Source organism: Pseudorasbora parva, chromosome 15, assembly GCF_024679245.1.
Source record: "Pseudorasbora parva isolate DD20220531a chromosome 15, ASM2467924v1, whole genome shotgun sequence".
NCBI lineage: Eukaryota > Metazoa > Chordata > Actinopteri > Cypriniformes > Gobionidae > Pseudorasbora > Pseudorasbora parva.
Window position 1 is genome coordinate 24629520 of NC_090186.1, and position 20630 is coordinate 24650149.

Below are 20630 nucleotides of genomic sequence, written 5' to 3' on the forward strand. Positions count from 1 at the left end.
TTCATGTGATGAACTACACTACACCCATGTTCCAGAGTGTTAAGTGACATTACAATAATGGTTCAGGCATTAGGCTCAAAATGGTCTGGTTTTGCATAAAATGTTAATCTTTTTTTTTTTTTTTTTTTTTTTTTTAAAGCTTATTTCCAAGGGTCTTGCAGAAGCCAAGTAACAGTCACTGAAATTAATGGAATGTTTACAGATGTGAATGCTTTAGGTATTAAGGGGGGGGGAGTAGTATTGCATCCTTCATACCTCCGAAAAGTCTTTAGTTTTATTATATTTATAAAAGAAAGGTAGGCTGTACTGAGTCTTTCCGGGGAAAAAAACGAGTGTCTGGAGGCGTATAGTGTGGGCGGAGCTAAAGAATGACGAGCGCGCAGCTACTGCACGAGAGCTTCTGAAAGCTGACATCGTCATGCGTGGAAAAGAAAACACTACCCTAAATAAACCATGGCTATCAATCAGATTCAACTAATACATATATGATCCAGAATTGGATCTGGAGGCTGAAATAAATTGAACAGGAGAAGCAGCAACATCAGGACGTCTGTCTCTGTGGTATGTACTGTATTTAGTGACTTGTCAACATTTGCGTTTGTTTACTCATGGTTTATGATGACATGATTTGGTTTATGGACTATTGTATGTGACTAAACCTTAGTAGTAGCAAGCAAAACAGTTTTGCACGTCAGATATAATGTATAAAAAAACAATGGAGTAGCGCATTTGAATGAAGAAGCACGCTTTGTGAGAACGCTAGGTTTATGTTTGGTTGGTTTTACAAAAAACAAACTGACACCTATATTGGTCAGCTAAACAAATGTATTTAAACACACACTATAGATCGCATGCTCCATTGATAAATTAACTATACACGATCGTGTTGTTATGATATTTACTTATGCGAGGATAGCCAAAAACATAGACATTTGAAGCAGTTTTACTCACCACCTGCTTCCAAAGCACGACTGTGAACCTTTATCGTTGGGACACTTCTTTGGTAACATTGTTGATTTTGTGAAGTCCTGTAACAGCAGTGACCGTGGAGATCCACTTTTGCGACACGACTGAAGCGTGATGTTGTGACGCTTCCCGTCATTTGTGCGTTCAAATCGGTTCAAATGCAGCGGTACCTTCCCGGAATGCTATGCGGCCGTGTTTAAGTCGTTTGATGTCACCCATAGGAATAAAGTGGAGCGCGGCGCAACAGAAGTGTTGTTACTGGCAAGTGGATCTGCAGCTTGAGAGCAGTGTTTATGGGCATTTTCTCTCTCGCTCTGGTCACGCGCACGCGTACCCTTCCCGGCAGAGCCCGTACGGCCCATAAAAGGACATTTCGACCCGTTGATGTCAAGCGGACTTGTGAACGAAAAAAACTCTCCGAAACTTGTGAGAAACCGGAAGGAGTATTTTTGACACAGAAATATCACATTTGATATTTGCACATTTGTCCATGTTTAGGGTGGGAATCCAAGTCTTTAACTGTGTAAAAAGTAGCTTTAACCAAAAAAATATTTGGTTAAAAGAAACTAAAAGCCTAGTGAGAAAATATTTTTCATCATTCCTTTTGCAGATGCCATGACTGATATTTTGTATCTAATATGACATGTGACGTGTCTAAAATTGTCCAGGTACTTTTGAGGCCACTGGAGCATATGTTCTTGCATGTATTCCTGTTATTCATGTTTTTTTGTTTGTTTTTTTATTGATTTCCAGGGTGCTTCCTAAGTCTGCCCGTTGGTTAATGGCCAGTAAGAAGTATGAAGAGGCACTGGATCTGATACGTAAGGCAGCCCTTGTTAATGGCCAACCTCTGGTGGATAATGACATGGAACTCTTTCAGGTCTGGCATTCTTTTAGTCTCACATAGTCATAATTTTAACTATACTTACATGCCTATTTGACTATTACTGACATGTAAAGTGAACAAACAAAAGTTTGTATCAAAACTTGTTTTCAAAAAAGAATTATAGCGCCTGTTCACTTCACTCTTGGGCTTCAGGCAGTGCCATTATTAGCTATTGGCACAGACATTTGGTACAACACGGGTTTAGCTTGGAAATCTAGCTGAAAAAATCTTAAAGGGGTCATATAATGCAATTTTTGTATTCATTTGTATTAGTTAATATACATTCTTTAGTGTCTAAGTGAAAAGTTTGTAATATACTTTAATTAAAAATTCTCCTTAATATTGTAAGATAACACAAATTTTACCTGGTCAAAAACATCTCGGGTTATGACTATAACCCTTGTTTCCTGAGAGGGAATGAGACACTGCGTGGTCGTGACGACACTCTGGGGTACACCCTCAGCATAGTGAGTCTGAAGCATGAATGAATGTCACCTATTCTGATTGGTGCTGATGAAGTATGTGACGGCATACCCGAAAGCTATAAGAGAACAACGGCACATAGAAGAGACAGCTTTGCGATAAATCAGGTGCTCTAATGTGAGAAGGTGTGGTGACGAGACGCAGTGTTTTGTTCCCTCTCAGGGAACAAGGGTTATAGTCATAACCCGAGACGTTCCCTTTATCGAGGGAACTTGCACTGCATCATCGTGACGACACTCTGGAGAACAAATACCCACTATGCCACACCGAATCATGCCCGTTCTAGTGTAAAGCTTGCCTCCAGGCATACTTAGGAAACGAGCACCCTGGTCCCTAGGCGTCTGGCCTGTAAAATTTAATGAAGCTGTATGGGTTGGCCCAACCAGCACCCTCGCAAATCTCATGAAGAGACGCCCCAGAAAGGAGGGCCAGTGAGGACCCCTCGTAGAGTGAGCCCTCACGGCCATGGGTGAAGGCAAATTGCGCACCCGATAAACCTTGTTTATTGCCTGGATGATCTAATTGCTGATCGTCTGCTTAGCAGCAGGCAGCCCTTTCCGTGGGTGAGCCAAAGCACAACAGCTGGTCAGATTTTCTCCACTGCGCAGACCTCTCAAAATAAACTCTCAAAGCCCTGACAGGGCAGAGCAAGTGAAGTCTGGCTTCCTCTGCCGTCATGTGAGGTGGATGATGAAATGCCTGAAGAAACAATGACAGCATCACCAAAGATGGAACCTTGGGCACATAGCCCAGCCTGGGGTGTAAAATGGCCTTCACCCCGCCAGTGGCAAACTCCAGGCAAGTTGTCGTCACCGCCAAGGCCTGGAGATCCCCCACTCTCCTCAGAGAAGTGATGATGAGGAGAAAGGCCACCTTAAGGGTCAGGTTTCTCGCTTCAGCAGACTCCAGTGGCTCGAAGGGGGCATCAACCAACCCTTCAAGCACCACTGCCAGTCCCAGGCTGGGACTCTGGAATGAGCCGCCGACATACCACTTTGGGCTGCACAGTCTCCTCATGGAGGGAGCCCTGGAGCTGAAAATGCTCTCAATGACACCGGCTGACAAACTATTCTCTAGGTACTGGGCCCCCCTCAAGGGCCAGACCCAGAGGTCCCACAACTCTGGCCTGGGGTGAAAGTTTTATTGTGCCCCCTGCCTGAGACAGCCATGGAAGGCTGTCTAGGAGTGCCTCTGTGTCGGAGAACCATACTCAGGTCGGCCACGAGGGTGCTACTAAAAGAAGGCTGTTGCCCTCCTGGCGGACCCGCTCCAGAACTCCCGGGAGCAGAGCAATCGGGGGAAATCCGTACAGACGCAGCCTCGGCCACGTCTGAGTCATGTCATCCAGCCCAAGAGGAGCCGGATGCCTGAGCAAGAACCATAGTGGACAGTGGGTTGTTTACCGAGATGCAAACAAATCCACTTCCGCCGGGCCCAACCTCTCACACATGGCCTCCATCACCTCGGGGTGGAGTTGCCACTCCCTGGGCCTCAGCCCCTGCCTCGACACGACACCTGCTCCCTGGTTCTGGTCCCCTGGGACGTACATCGCTCTGAGAGACAACAGATTCCCCTGGGACCACAGGTGGTTCTGGTGAGCCAACCTGCACAGAGGGCGCGACCTCGGAGCCCCCTTGGTGATTTGGATACGATACCACAGACATATTGTCGGATCGTATCAGGACATGGTGTTCGCGGATGTCAGGAAAAAGCTCCCCAGAGCTTTGTAGACTGACAGCATTTCCAGATATAGATATGCCAGGAAGAAGGTGGTGTGCGAACAAGTTCGCTACCCAGCTGCAAGTCTCCTAGCAAAATGCGTTCGCTGGAAATCAATGTGGCCCAAGCATCTTAGATTGCAGATCGCAGCATCGACTTCTAAAAACCTCCACAGAGGATATTCGGTGTGTGTGAACGCGTTTGCTGCCCAGCTGCAAGTCTTTCTAGAGGCGGCTTAAACAGAATGCGTTCACTGGAACTCTATGTAGCCCGAGCGTCATAGACTTCCAGAAAACTCCACAGAGAAGGCAACCTTGATCGCTCCCCGGGAGAGGGGGCTGGCCAACAGGGGCCTCATCTAAGGGAGCAACTCGACAGGGCCGTAACAACTTTGAGCGGCCACTGCAAATTCCTTTAGATGAATATATAGACATATGAACACAGTTTGGATGATAGGCTGATAATATCTAGTTTCTTAAAGTCAGATAATATCCCATTTAATTCCTCAGAATTAAATGCCACCATAATCACCCATCATTCAATCAATCAATCTTATTTATATAGCGCTTTTACAATGACGACTGTTTCAAAGCAGCTTCACAGTGTTAAACAGGACAATATTGCAACAAAATTTAATTTTGATGTACAGTAGCTCCAGGAGAAAAACAGTGATGTTATCAGCTCATTTCAATTTATCATACAGTTTATAGAATAAAATAAGACACCAATAATTAATTTTATTTGTATATTTAATTGAATAACTTAGATCACAGATCATAATGTTAGTGTCCCCAACTGAGCAAGCCAAGCCAAAGGCAACAGTGGCAAGGAACCATAACTCCATCAGGGCATGATGGATAAAAATAAACCTTGGGAGAAACCAGGCCCAGTCGGGGTGCCAGTTCTCCTCTGGCCTATTAACAAACAGTGTATGATTATTATTCTAGCCACAACATCAAGTGAACATGGTCTGAATGATAGGCTGAATAAAAATATCTAATTTCTCAAAGTCAGATAATGGACGCGAGCTGGACATTTCTGAATGGTTGAATGGTTCTGAATTTTTTTTTATCTTTGTATGTTCTGACAGGGTAATGTTAGCTTAGTGAGATATGAATGCTATGCGTTTACTGATGTATACGTTAGTTAATTGACAGATTTATGTTACAGCTAATGGTCATGAAAAACTTTGTTTCTGTAAATGTAGGCTTGTCAATGAAGCGTAACGTTATCTATGCAGTGTTAGGTACAACTGTCAGGGCTAAATTTGTGAGACAGGAGAAAACACATAAGGAGATTTAAAAAAAAAAAAAAACACTGGATGGATTTTGTTTATCATTATAGGATGGTTGTGTACAGGCACTGCCAACACACATTTCCATACAATCAACTTGCAAAAGTGCATGTACCATTATATGACCCCTTTAAAGAAATAATAATTTGTCATAGTTCACCTCCCTGGTCCCCTGAGTTAGCAGCGCCCCCTGGTTATTCTTATATTTTTTATTTGAAGTAAGAATGAACAATTATTTCATTGGACTCCTTCATTGTGTGTTTTGTACAGCCACTAACCATGACATCATGAGCTGATTAGACCTGATCCATGTCCTGAACTAGGTGTGTTCAACAAAGCAAACATCCAAAATGTGCAATCACTATAAACCCTTTCACACAGAGATCACAGAAAATACACTGGTAATGTGTCCCGAGATCTATACCGGGATCATTTTATTTAGGTTCATTCACACTGCCAGTTATTTTCTGGAGTCTGTGCATGCATTCACACACATCCCATAAATATAAGTAATAATAAAAAATTATGTTTCTTCTTCCTGGAGAAACCAGGCTTGTGCATTTTTTTATAATTTGATCATAAACTATAGTAACATATACCATTACACTAAGCTGGCGAACAATCGCAACTTCAGTGTCATCACTACAGCACACACCTTATGGAATTGGTCCTGCCTTTTGTTCACAAAGTACACGTTCCGGAACTGATCCTGGCAATGTTAATAGGTCCCCATCTCGTGTATGCGTTCATGCAAAAGGCAATCTAGCAATTTTATGTCAATTTCTGGGATCAACACTGAAAGTGGATTAGCAAATAGCAACAGATATTTTCTTCCAGTCTGTGACAGATATACTTCAGAGTGAAAGTATGTAGGCAAATCTGAATCTGAGTTTGCATTCAATTGTAAGAAAGGGGCAGGGTTTAAGCAGAAAATTTTACCTGTAGACCGATTCGATTTCCATTTGAGAATGGAAATGTTGAATGTCACGTCTGGTGTGCAAAACCTGTGAGTTTTTGTAGCCATAACAAGGTGTACCACTTCTTGTCCAGTGTGTCCAGAAGAGCCTTTAAGTTTTTCCAATCCCAATACTCATGACTGAGTTTTTGGATTAACTTTCCTATAAAAGTGCTATCTGCTCATTGATTTAAATCCTCTGGTTTAAATGGTTGACTCTCTTGCCAACTCTCGCTTGCCACCAAAACAATTTTGGACTAGTTCATAGTCATCTTGGACAACTAATTAGTTATTATAAAACACTATTACGCCAAGACATAAATTTTTTCAGCAGTGCTATGAAGTTGTATTTGCATTTGCACTGAATGATATACTCTAACTTGTCTCCAATGTGAACTATGTATTTATGTAGCTTAACATACTTAAAGTTAAAATTGGGTTGTTTTGTTTTTCAGAGCCCTAAAAACTGCAAGAAAGTGCAAGACCTGAGGAAGTACACTGTCATTGATCTAGTCCGAACACCCAGGATGAGGAAACAGTCTCTTATTCTCTTCTACTTGTGGTAAAAGTGCACAGTTAACTGTAAACAACCCAATTTAAAATGGGTTAAGAATTAATAATTTTTCAGTTGGACTGCATGAAAGTTTAGGTCTAAAATTCTTAATGTAAAAAATGAAAGAAAAAGGCAAATCAAGCATGAATGTGCAGCTAATTTTGCAGTTATTTAGAAAATGAGTGATACAAGAGTAAAGGCCCATTCACACTAAGGACAATAATGTCTGGGTTGCGTATGTAACCCTCGTCCCTGAAGTAGGGAACTGAGACAAATTGTGGACCGTTTTCAGAGACCAATCTACTTTAAGTGTTTTAAAATTAGCCAATGAACATTGGCATGCGCATTTCATGCTCCTCCCCTTAGCCTGCCTATAAATAAGGAAGTGGAAGCACTCCATCTTTGCTTTTCCACTGAGGATCTGAACTAGTGACTCTTTCATTCACTGGAGGTACAGCACCTTTGGCGACGGGACGTACGTAGGGAATGAGGGTTACATACGTAACCCAGACATTCCCTTTTCAGTCCTTTCAACTGACCAATGAATCTGGCCCTTCCAGCGCTTGAGCTCCCTGGACCGTCCATCTGCTTAAGCGGGAAGTCAGGGCTCTAAGCAGAGAAGGTCTGTCACTGCTGTTCTGCAAGACCCACTCAGTGTAACTATAGGATAACGCTGGGATAGCATACCCATCTAGAGACATGGAACGCTGCGGAGCTCCTTCTATGGAAGGAGAGGTGGCAGATACACATAAGGACTAACCTAGCAGGGTAGTGCAACGTATGGCACAGTCCATCCTGGTCCCAGGGGAGAAAGATCGACACCAGAGATTACAGAGTCGGCTCTGTCAAGGGAAAGACAAAGGAATACACATATGGAGTTGTCATAGGAACCGCTACATATGGATACCCAGCCTACACACACGTTCCACATGCATACGGGTGTAAGCCTGGTGACAGACGGCCACAACGTCTGTTGCCGAGATGTGACAGAGGAGCTCAACAAAGTTAGCCATTTCTGGGGAACACAACTGGTGTCAATAAACACATATATCCAGCACAGGGGGTGGGAATGTCGTTGCAAGAGGCTCTGCACAGAGGCTAAAGAATCTAGTAAACATGTTAGGTGTCACCCAGCCTGCAGCACTACATATATCTGTCAGCGAGGGGCATTGAGCCAGTGCCCAGGAGGAAGCCACACTCCTAGTTGAGTGCACTCACAACCCAAAAGGGCAAGGCACGTCTTGGGACTAATAGGCCAAGATGATAGCATTCACTATCCAGTACAATGAACAGGTTCCACTTCAATGGATAGAGGGGCCTCGTAGAGCAAGGGTGGGGAATTTTGATCCTGGAGGGCCATTCTCTGGCAGAGTTTAGCTCCCACCCTGAAAAAAACACTCACCTGCCTGTATCTTCAGTAATCCTGAAGACCTTGATTAGCTTCAGGTGTGTTTGATTAGGGTTGGAGCTAAACTCTTCAGGACACCTCCATGATCAACATTCCCCACCCATGTTGTAGAGCGAGCTCTATCAAAAGTAAGGGTGTTTACAAAAGCTTGTGGCAGGCCACTTAGTACCTCCGCGTCCTGTCTAGGGACCAGACATGGAGTTTCCAGAGGTCTGGATGCAGGTGCCATAGAGTTCCCCATCCTTGAGAAAGTAGGTCCTTCCTCAGAGGAACGGTCCAGGGAGGGGCTGTCGCGAGTTCGGAGAACCATGTCCAGTTTGGCCAGTTGGGCGCAACTAACGAGAACTGCTCCTCATCCTCCCTGATTTTGCACAATGTCTGTGCGAGAAGGCTCACTGGGGTAAACGCATACTTGTGCAGGTCCCGAGGCCAGCTGTGCACCTGTGCATCCGTGATGAGGGTGCCCCCAGTCAAAGGATAGTACAACTGGCAATGGATTGAGTCCGGAGAGGCAAACAGGTCTGCCTGTGTGGCTCCGAAGAGGTCCTATGTCAGGACATGGCACGCTGAACATTCAAGCCCTTACAGAAAAGCTATAGTGAGAGTGGTACGTCATAGATGATTTGCGAGTCAAGGTGAGTTGAAATCCGGTAAACTTTATGGTAATGAGCCATGACGCAGTTTGGTGGCAACCAGCAGCAATCAATTGGAATGTAGAAGTGCTCCGCTTGAGATAAATCCAGAGAACACAGTCCTGTAAACTTTGGTTCCGACCACATTAGTTCCCAAGCAAAATGGAGAAGAAGTTAATCATTGCTGTGCGGGTTTCCCTATCATTTGTGACATGATCATTCATAGTGATGTGTAATTTGATAAGAAGGTGCACAACACTATTTTATAGCCAGTAGAATGCTTGTTTTTAGCAGGGAATGCAATTCATTCTTACTTTCACATTTAAACGATTTCATGAGGTTAACTTATACCCTACTTGTGGTCAGTATGCCAATCAACATGCTTGTTTGCTTTGTGGCCCCTTTATCTACATCAGAGATGCGTCTTTTTTCAAAATGTCATTTAAAGGTGGGGTAAGTGCTTTCTGGTAACCATTGTTGTTATTTCAAATCACCAAAACAAACACGCCCCTACCCCCAAAAAGGGTCTCAGCCTTATTTTGATAGCTTCACCCCATACATACGTAACCCAGGCAACGACTATGGCAGAATCTGCGTGTTACTAATCCAGGTGAAATATTCAATGAAAAAATGAATATCCATCACAAAAACAAAACCGTTCTCATGAACAACTCGGTAGAACATGAGCCGACAGTCAAATTAATGAGCATATTACAATTATGACCAGATTAGATTTATAGCGATCACAACACACAAATCGTTCTCATAAACAACTCAATAATACACAAGCTCAATAGTCCAGCTAACGACATATTACAATTATGACCGGATAAGGGTTATGTAGATCATGAAAAGAGGAAACAAGCATATATTAGAAGTATAGTATCTTACTTGTGGGACACATTTTGTGAATCAATAGTAGACACGCCCCTTACCTAGTGATTGGCTACAAGTCTGTTATTGCACTCTGCCCGAGTCCGTTTTGTAAAAAAGTTTTGAAATAACACTTACCCCACCTTTAAACTGTGTGTTTCTGGATTCTGTGAAAACAACGACAGAAAACAACCGCATCCAGAAACACATGGTTTAAATGTGGGGTAAGTGTTATTTCAAAACAGTTTTACAAAACGGACTTAGGCAGAGTGCAATAAAAAACTTGTAGCCAATCAGCAGGTAAGGGGCATGTCTACTATTGATGGTGAGAAGAGAGGATTAGTGTGCGTCATTATTCAAAACACACGAGTCACACAGGACGGACATTAGCCGAGAACTAATATATACTGGCTTTTGCTTGAATATGCTCGTGAGTCATGTTCCCTTGTTTGTTCATTTGTTTAAATGATATTTTGAAAAAAGCTGAGCTCTGAGCTGTGAAAACAGCTATTTGTTCATCAAACGTGTCATGACAACCGCTGAACGTGCTATATCACCCACACTAGATCCAGAGAGGTCAACTCCAAAGACAGACTTCTAGTAACATTCTTCGTAAGAAATTCGAAGCAGAAAGCAAAGATGCGGTGCTTCCACTTCCTTATTTATACCTGCTCATTTTAAAGTACTTGAAGTAGATTGGTCTCTGAAAATGATCCCAATACGTCGGTCAGTTCCAGTCGAAAGTGACTGACTGAAAGGGAACCAGTGTTGTGGAAAATTTCATTGAAAATGAAAGAAAATTAATGCACATTTAACTATAAATAAATAAATATATATAGAGAAAACCTCATATCAAAACACTCATTTAGTACTAATTTATTTTGTAATTTATTCTAGCATTTCCTGCTGTGGCTCTCATTTCCCTAAGTTTTGCATGTGTCTAGTTCTGTTTTATATTATTATTATTATTATTATTATTAATAATAACAATAATAATAACCTGCTATAGTTCTAAATTAGGGTCATTCCCTTATTCATTTTTAAAACTTACAGAGGTGTGCTTCATAACAGGAATTATCCTGTTTTCTGCTTCACAAGATTGTAGTATTTGATTTTAATGCTGATTTTGTTTGTTACAGGTTTGTGAATGTCCTGGTGTACTATGGACTGTCACTCAATATTTCAGACTTTGGTATGAATATCTACCTGACACAAATGATCTTTGGCTTGGTTGAGATGCCAGCACGTACCATTACTCTCTTCACCCTAAACCGCTCACGCAGGATATCCCAGTTAGCATTCTTGGCAGTAGGTGGCCTGGCCTGCCTTCTAACCATATTCATTCCAGATGGTAGGTGAAAAACCAAACATTTCCTTAACTAGAGCGATAAAATCACTTGGACTCTAAATGACCCTTTTTTCACTAGTTGTTATAATTGATATAATTTTGTGCCAGTTATATTTATTTTGCATCATTCTATACCAGGACTACATTTTTCTAAAAATTCCAGGATTTATAGGCCAACGCAGAGCCCCTTTTCCCAGCCCAGAACCATCTTTTCTGTTGTAGAAACAGTTAAAGATTGAGCACTGATTCCGGCACACTCTTGGTAGAAAATTAAGGAGGAGCATGTTATTGTTTCCTAATGCCCTTATTGTATCTAGATTGTATCTAGATCACAGATACTGAGATCTAGATCACAGATATTGTATCTAGAAATTAACAAAATATAAAATTTAAGAAGGTCCTTTTTCTACAGTGTGTGGTTCCTTGCCGGTGTTCTGAAAAAATAAAATAAAAAAAATACTACAGATGTTGGCATGCAATGCAGTGTGCACAAGTTACCATAGGTTTTACTTGATACATTATAATAACTCCCTCCAATAAATAGACCAAAGGCCCCATTTGATGTAATGATGTCATAGCTCCTTAGTTATCATGCCAACGTTGATCGGGCAGAAGTGTGGAGAATTCTGGGCCACATTTAAAAACCTGGACTTACGCAAGCTGTTTATTTAACTCAATACTATGGGAAAAAAAGTGATACAATAATTGAAATAAGGAATGAAGATTAGTGTGGAAAATATTCCCCTCCAGGCAATCAGGTGTTGTGAAACAAGATTTATTTCATAACAAAACTCATCCATCTATAATTTCTGTCCTCATAGATCTGTCCATTATTCGCACTGTACTTGCCATGGTGGGCAAGTTTGGCATCACTGCATCATTATCCATTGTGTACATTTACTCAGCAGAGGTTTTCCCAACAGTCATCAGGTAAGCAAGGGCAAGTGTTTCATAAAGTGGGATAACTTTATATTTAAAAAATAAAATAATAAAATAAACATAAATTTTTTGAAAACCTTCTGTAGTTAATGCAGATTGAAGTGAGTTACCAGTAAGACAGCCTAAGATTGTTATTTCGTCTCCAAGTTTGGCAAACTTAGGTCTGTTTTGATGGCATTCCAACAGGTAATTTTCACCTGATTAATAAGAAACACCTGCTTGGCCAAGATGAGAGACCAATTAGACAAGCTTAAACCATGTAAGACCAACTAGAAAAGCTTAAACCATCTAAGCCAACTAGACAAGCTTAAACCATCTAAGATCAGCAAACCCTCTTGGTTTAAGCCGATAACACTTTTTTATTGGCCGTAACTCATAATAAAACTACCAGTTCTACTAAAAAGATAACCAGAGATGATTTGACTCATACAATTTATTCCACAATTTATTCCAAATTATTGTTTTTATGCTAACAATAATGTAAACGGTTTATGACTACAATTAGAGGTTCAGGAGGTTATAGCCATTAGAATGTCTATAGTGGGCTATCAAAATTGTAACCCAACATTATAATTTATGGCTAAATATCAAAATAAATACTTTTGTAGTTTTATAGTTATACAGACAACAGTTGTTGCAGTTACTTGACTGCTGTGTGAAATATGTCTTAAGATTACATCTGTGATGCTTTTACTTGGCTTTGAACAGATTGTCTATAAATATGTCCATATTATTGAAAGCTTCTTATATAAAGTACACTAATTAAAGTTAGAGTCCCCATGGATCAATGTGAAGCTTACTGCTTTGCTCAAAATTACAGTGGTTATAGTGACTAATTGGTAACGCTTCTGCATAAATTTACAGCATAACTTTCAGTAATTATAGTGTAACTAAAGTAAGTACATGAAGGTACAGTATATGGGAACAATATCTAATAATTGGGGAATGAAGATGTAACTATTGTTACGATCTCCCTCCACAAACACCCCTTTCGGTCGTAACACACAGAACAACAACTGAGACGTGTCGCCTGGAGTCCCGTCTCCTGCTCCTAGAATCACAAAAAAAAAAAAAGGAAGAAAAAAAAAAAAAAAAAAAGAGCAGTTTTGTTTATTACTTAATCAAACCACCTACAAGGCGGTTGCTATCAGTGAGTAAGGCCAAAATAACAAACAAAAGAGGGCATCTATTTTTAAAGATCTTCCCTGGAAAGGAGATAACAAAAGACACACATAGTCTTACCTCTATGCTAATGGGAAAAACAGGAGAAAATAGTACTTAAACAAAAAGACGGTGTCCCACTGACAAAGGATCTGCACGGGTAAGGACAATTCACATTTACCAGCCTATACGGCTAACAACTGGTAATCCCCACTAGGATTTTACACTAAAGAGCAGTCCAGCAGCTTTGCACACACACCGCTGGTGCACAACAACAGGAAGCAGGAGAAGGGAACTCGTCGAGCAGTCTTCCAAACACTCAGTAATGATCAGCACCGTAACACTATCAGGAAAATTAACAAATTATGAATAAATGTAAATTAAAATGGTGCTTGTTCCCCTCTTGTTTCATGTAGTTTCATGTAGTCAAGTACAATAAAAAGTACACAACCTGGTATCTCTCAGAAATATTTATTTGAAAACAACTTAATTCCAAACAGATTTATGACTCTTTTTATTATTATTTTTAAATAAACTTTTAATTTCAAATAATAATGTTCTGACAGAAAGAAGCACGTTTTGTCACTTTTTTGTTTATCTTGCTTGTCTTCATCTTCTTGTTCCTCTTCTTCTTTGAGGAATCGCATGTCTTTTGATATTTTGTGTTATTATTCTTTTTTTAAAGAAAAACTACATCAAGAAATGCTCTCATAATTTGCTAATTTTTAATCTTTACTAATCTTTTAATAATCTGTGTGAATGAGTAAAGAAGCTTCAAGCTTTCATGATGTTCTCGTACAAGTTTAATCTGAAACACGCAAAAAAATGGCGTCTCAGTCTTCTAGTCTTGTTTGTTTCTCATTGCTATTATTAATATATATTATTGTTTGTTTACTGTTGTGAGCATTAAAAAAATAAAAACCGTCAGCATCCGTCATCCCCATGACCAGTTTCTCGGCACAGTCACGTCATACTTCATGGGCTGATGAGAGTTTCGGGTTTGATCTTGCTCGGGTGCACTGGGGAATCGCTGGAGGGATCGCTAGATGAACCTGGGACTGATCTTCCTGCACGGCAGGCACAATCTGATGTCCCTTGTGGACAGCCATACCTTCTGTCCCGGCTGGAAGGTGGGAGTGTTGGAACGCCGAAGGTAAGCTGTCATCTTGCACCTGCGCAGGGCTTGCTGGAGTTGGTGATCAGCTGAGTCCCAGACCCTCTTGCTTTCCCGGAACCAGTAGTCGACTGCTGGTACATCTAATGGTTCCCCCGACCAGGGGAATAATGGGGGTTGGTAACCGAGCACGCATTGAAAGGGTGTTAGTCCAGTGGTTGCTTGTTGGAGGGAGTTCTGGGCGTACTCGGCCCAACCCAGGAACTGGTTCCAGGAGTTCTGGTGACCATGACAGAAGGTACGGAGGAATCTGCCGATCTCCTGGATCTTCCACTCTGTCTGCCCGTTTGTCTGCGGATGGTAACCAGACGATAGACTTACGGTCATACCTAGGAGAGAGGAATGCCTTCCAGACTCGAGAGATAAACTGTGGGCATCTGTCCGACACGATGTCCTCAGGTATTCCGTAATACCGAAAGATCACATTAAACATTAACTCGGCGGTTTCTAAGGCCGTGGGCAGACCCTTCAGGGGGATAAGCCGACATTACTTGGAGAATCTGTCTACAACAACAAGGATACAGGTATAGCCATCGGACACAGGTAGGTCAGTGATGAAGTCCACTCCTAGATGTGACCATGGCCGACTCGGAACGTGCAGCAGAAGGAGCTTACCGGCAGGGAGGTGCCGGGGACTCTTAGAAATGGCACACTCCCGACACCCTTTTACGTACCTCCTGACATCCCACCATGTTGGGCCACCAGAAGCTATCCCGTAGCAACGAGAGGGTTTCATTGGCCCCGGGGTGGCCAGTGCCCAATGAAGTGTGAGCGGAGTGAATAAGTGGGGTGCACCCTGTTCGTGGGATGTACTGGAGTCCTGGTGGGCAGCCCGGCGGGGCGTTGGCGGAGGCATTGGAGGAGGGCAGGGTTTCCTCGGACCAGGTGATGGGACTCATGAATATCTTGGCTGGCAGAATGGGTTCGGACCGCTCAGGCTGTTCCTCGGAGGTGAAAAGGCACGAGAGGGCATCCGCCTTCACATTCTTCGAACCGGGTCGATAGTAGATGGAAAAGTTGAACCTGGTGAAGAAGAGGGCCCAACGAGCTTGGCGGGGGTTGAGTCGCTTGGCATCTCTCAAATACTCAAGGTTCTTGTGATCAGTAAGTACCAGGAATGGATGTTGTCTTCCCTCCAGCCAATAGCTCCACTCTTCCAGGGCCAGCTTGATGGCAAGTAGCTCCCTGGTCCCGATGTCATAGTTGACCTCCGCCGGGCTGAATTTCCAGGAGAAGAAGGCACATGGATGGAGTTGGCTGGCCGTCCAAAAGGAATTATTTTGGGCATACATGGTTTCGGCCCAAAGCAAGGCTTTGCTCAGTTGTTATACGATGAACGCCACACGGGAACGATCGGTCGGATATAGGTGCGGTTGCATCTCTAGGACCAGCGAGCACTGCAGGAGGAATCCATTGCAATCCTCTGCCAATCCAGAGAAGGGCGCTGGCTTGGCCATGGGACTGGCAAACAGGGGTGACGTGGAAGAGGTGCTGGTGGATGCGGAAGTGTTCGCCGGCATAGTTGATGGTGATCTGGATGGTATGGCACGGCGAACAGCAACCACCAGTTCTTGGAAGGGATCTGGGTGACTCATACTGGTGCTCACGGTTGTGGTCCGGTCTTCTGTTATGGGTACAGAGTCTACGGAAACAAGATGGTGAGTATCAGGTTTATTGAATAACCAGTATAGAGTGAAACTTGACGGGGTCCAGATGGGCTGATGAGAGTTCAGGTTTGTTCCCCAGGGTGCACTGGGGAAATCGCTGGAGGGATCGCTGGAGAGGAACGCTGGAGAACATGGAACACACACACGCTGGACACTGGAGATCACTGGAGACTAGGTAGTAAACGCTGGAGGCGGGTAGGTAACATCGAGGGAATCCTTTAGGTAAGCAGAAGAGGTTAGTACCTTTCTCTTAACAAGACCGGACAGTGACTGGTTAACACTCAGGTGAGAGTGTGCGCTGTGATTCGGTGACGTGGGAGCCTGGCGTGTCTGTGACAATTATTTTGTTTGCTGTCATTATTGGGGTTATACTGACAAAAGACAAATTGTAAAATAAAGACAAAAAATAGTAAAACAAAGCAATTAATTTACTCATGATGCAATGCATTCTGGTTGCACACTTCCTCAAAACACAGATATAATTAAGTTGACAAAACTTGCAATTAAGCTTACTTAATTGAGTGTTAAGTGCATTCAATGCTAGTTGAACTACTAATATATATATATATATATATATATATATATATATATATATATATATATATATATATATATATATATAATGTTCACTTTATTTGAAGAAAAAGTGTACACCGATTGCACAGTTTTTTTAGTCACTATAGCTGAAAATGACAGATCAAAACTATGTTGACAATAAAAGTATATGTTTTCAGAACATAATATAACACTGTTAATTAAATGGAATTACTTAAGTAATCTTACTATTAAGTATATTTATTACTTAAATTACTTGAGAGGTGTTAGCTTTCTTTACGTTCAGTTGATTATTAAAATAACTTTTTTTTTTTTAAGTTTGCTTTGCAAAAGTAAGGCAATCGGTTTCCAAACTTTTTTCAAGTAAACTGAACTTGTTAGAATTTACAGTGTGTGTGTCTTTACACAATAACAATGTACTGAAAACGGAAAACTTTTTATTTCTTCTGCACAAATGACAAAGTTTCCAAAATGATCCCCATCCACACGGATCCTCGAAACGAACTAAAATTATGCATGCCAGACAAGTAGCTGGCAATGTAATTTTATAAAAAAAAAGACTATGCACCTGTGCACATTTGCATTCAAACGTGGTCACCATTTTCACAGATTCACGTTTTTAAAGTTTTATACAGAGATGATAATGTTATTGTTTTCAGTGTGCACTTTGAAAAATGTTGAATTTCAAAATGTGCATTTACAGGCAACCAAAACGCTTTTGTCATGTAAATTAATACTTTTTTTCATTTATAAATGAATAAATGAATATACTTTCCAAAGTTCAATTGAGATGTGATCTAAAGAAACACAAATTTCTTTTTCTCAGACAAAACGGCATAGGCATGGGTTCGATGTGTGCACGGGCAGGTGGAGTGATTGCACCCATCATCTACCTCTTGAGAGAAATCCACCATCACGCCCCTATGGTGGTATTCGGCCTGTGCCCGCTCATAGGTGCTGCCCTCACTATGTTTCTGCCTGAGACGGCCAATAATCCCCTGCCAGACACTATAGAGGATGTGGAGAGGACCAGGGTCAGGTGAGACACCACAAAGCCATGAGCTCTATGCCAAATATATAAATTTTTTAATTCATTATGTAGTGATTTTTACTCAAATCACCAATTACGTAGTGATTTTTAGATCATGTCACTTAAAGGAACACACCACCGTTTTTAGAAAAAGGGCTTATTCAACCTCTTTCCTACATTTAGAAATATGGGCAAATGCATTTTTGTCTCAGTGCATGCATTATTTTAGTTTGGCAGTGTCGCTGCTAGCTTAGTTTAGTATAATAAATGGAATCCTATGTTGCCAGCTAGCATGTCCCGAGTACAAGTGATCCACCCCATCGAATTACTTCCTGTGGCCTGCATATTCACAAGTATGAGATAATGAGTAGAAATAGCGATGCAGATTAAGATTAGGCGATTTCATTATGCTAAGCTAAATTAGCGGCGACCCTACCAAACTAAAACAATGCATGCACTGAGACAAAAATGTGTTTGCCCACATATCTAAATGTAGGAAAGAAGTTGAATAAGTCTCATTTCTAAAAATGGTGGAGTGTTCCTTTAAGGCGTGGTTATGAGTGTATCAGGTGACCCGCTCCACTTTTTGATATGGATTTCTAAAGAATGCTTTCAGAACCTTGTTGAATCAATGCCACGTAGAATTAAGGCAGTTCTGAAGGCAAAAGGGGGTCACACACAGTATTAGCATGGTGTTCACAGGGCCCAGTCTGCCCATTGTCCTCTGACCTCTAGCATCAACAAGGTATTCTCGCCCACAGGACTGCCGCATACTGGATGTTTTTCCCTTTTCACACCATTCTTTGTAAACCCTATAAATGTTTGTGTGTGAAAATCCCAGTAACTGAGCAGATTGTGAAATACTCAGACCGGCCCCTCTTAGACCAACAACCATGCCACACTCAAAATTGCTTAAATCACCTTTCTTTCCCATTCTGATATTTAGTTTGGAGTTCAGGAGATTGTCATGACCAGGACCACACCCCTAAATTCATTGAAGCAACTGCCATGTGATTGGTTGATTAGATATTTGCATTAATGAGAAATTGAACAGGTGTTCCTAATAATCCTTTAGGTGAGTGTACATGCAGCATATGTTTTTGCTGCATGTACAATTTATCACTTATTAATGATTAAATACAAAACGAATAGTATTTTTTTTTTTTTAAGATTAATGTAGTTTGGAATTGGTAAAATGTGCCCGGAAAAAAATATGATCAGAAAATCAATGTGCCTAATAATTCTGCACGCACTATAGCTTCAGCTGCACAACAGTCACTTTTTACAGTGGCTTATTTCCATTCTTGTTTTTGGATGTTATTCTTTTAAATTTAACCTGTACATTGTGCTTCCATTTAACACTAGTTCCATCTTTGATGTATCTCACATGACAAGACTGTGTCACTTCCATTAACAAATCCTGTAGGCTCATGGGATAATAAAGTCGTATGTGCACTTCAGGATCTTCATGAAAGTACTTTTCACCAACAATTTTATAGTGTGAATTTCAACATACTACTCTTTCACATAAAATTTTTTCAAGTATGCCACGTGTGAACGTCATTAATCCAACATAATGTATTTTAGTATACCAAACAAACTGTACATTCTATCCCCCTACACTGTCCCTGCCCCTAAACCTACCCATCACATTCTGCATTTTTATTTTCTCAAAAAAAAAGTGAGCTCCAAATGTTCCCAAATCTTTTTATTTTGGAGAATAAAATGAGTAATGAGACTATTGAAATTGGCCAACTTATTTGCTAATTTCACTAAAATATTTATATATAATACATTAGAGCTTCAATCGATTCAAATATTTAATCGCAATTAATTGCACGATTGTCATGAGTTAACTTGCACATTTTTATCAGTTCTAAATTAAACTTAAATTAATAATTTTCAAGTTTTTAATACTTTAATCAACATGGGTATGGACAAATATGCATGTTTTATGCAAATGTATGTTTATTATTAGTGAAACCAAAATAGCATGAAGACTAGACATGTATCAAAAGTCATAGATGTTTTTCAAATAACTTGTTCATGTCTTTTAGGCCTAAGCTTAAAAATTCAGAATAAGCAGGAATTTCTCTCATTCTAAAAATATAAATAAAGAGTTTTTACACTGGCAGTTTAGTTCAGAATGGGGGCACGGTTCAAATGAAAAATTGGTCATGTGAAAGCTTTCATGAAGACCTGAGAGCACACCAGGGCACCTAACCTGAGACTACCTGGAGGAGGTGCTCTGAATTCGGTTCCACAACTGTGCCGTGATTCACGTGAACAGTGTGAGAAACAAGTACTCAGGAGGGCTCTTGTTCAAATAACCTGTACATTCGTTTTAGCTGATTGTAGTTCAATAAAACACGTAAGTGGTGATGGTGTTAACAATTTACCTCTGATATGAGCTAGAGTGAGCTTGCAGTGTATCCGCGCATCGCGCATGCAATCTCCTCATCCTACAAGCATGCAACAAAAAGCCCCCTTCATCTTCATCCAATATATTCTGACCCGCGTTCTGTTTTCTATCATACCCTGTGAATGTTTGTGATTATGCAAGATGCACGCAAATGCACCAGGGTTCAACAGAATCAAGTTGACTAGCGCTGCAGGGAAAAACTGAGAACTGTCGCGCTCTGATTTGGACTGCAGCAACGTGCTCAATGTAAAAACGGCCTTTTCTTTTATTTAGACCTAGAGTCTAATAAAAGTTAAAAAGAAAAAAATGGTAGCTTATGTAAGCTATATAACAGCAGTGTTTTAGACTAGTAATGTTTCAGAATAGTAATGTTAATGTTAGCCATTTCTTTCCCCATTTCTGTTTGCTGCATTCTTTAAGTCGATGGCTGCTCTCGATTTCTCCAACTATGAGCTATGCCACGGATCAAACTGAAAATGCGAGGTAATAATATTAGTGCCGTTAAAATGAATTTGCGTAATGCATTTTTAATGCATTAATTTTGGCAGCCCTAAAATAAATATTA

At 41.1% G+C, this 20630-nt stretch overlaps 1 protein-coding gene across 1 annotated transcript in view; it reads left to right on the top strand.

Annotated features, from left to right (window-relative positions):
• si:dkey-119m7.4 (uncharacterized protein LOC560629 homolog) overlaps nt 1-20630 on the top strand; it is a 44779-nt gene that overhangs the window by 22970 nt on the left and 1179 nt on the right. Inside the window, exons 5-9 of the mRNA XM_067418574.1 lie at nt 1720-1846; nt 6759-6865; nt 10909-11120; nt 11939-12047; nt 17440-17652. Coding sequence (XP_067274675.1) covers nt 1720-1846; nt 6759-6865; nt 10909-11120; nt 11939-12047; nt 17440-17652 — 768 coding nt within the window. The remainder of the gene's footprint in view (nt 1-1719; nt 1847-6758; nt 6866-10908; nt 11121-11938; nt 12048-17439; nt 17653-20630) is intronic.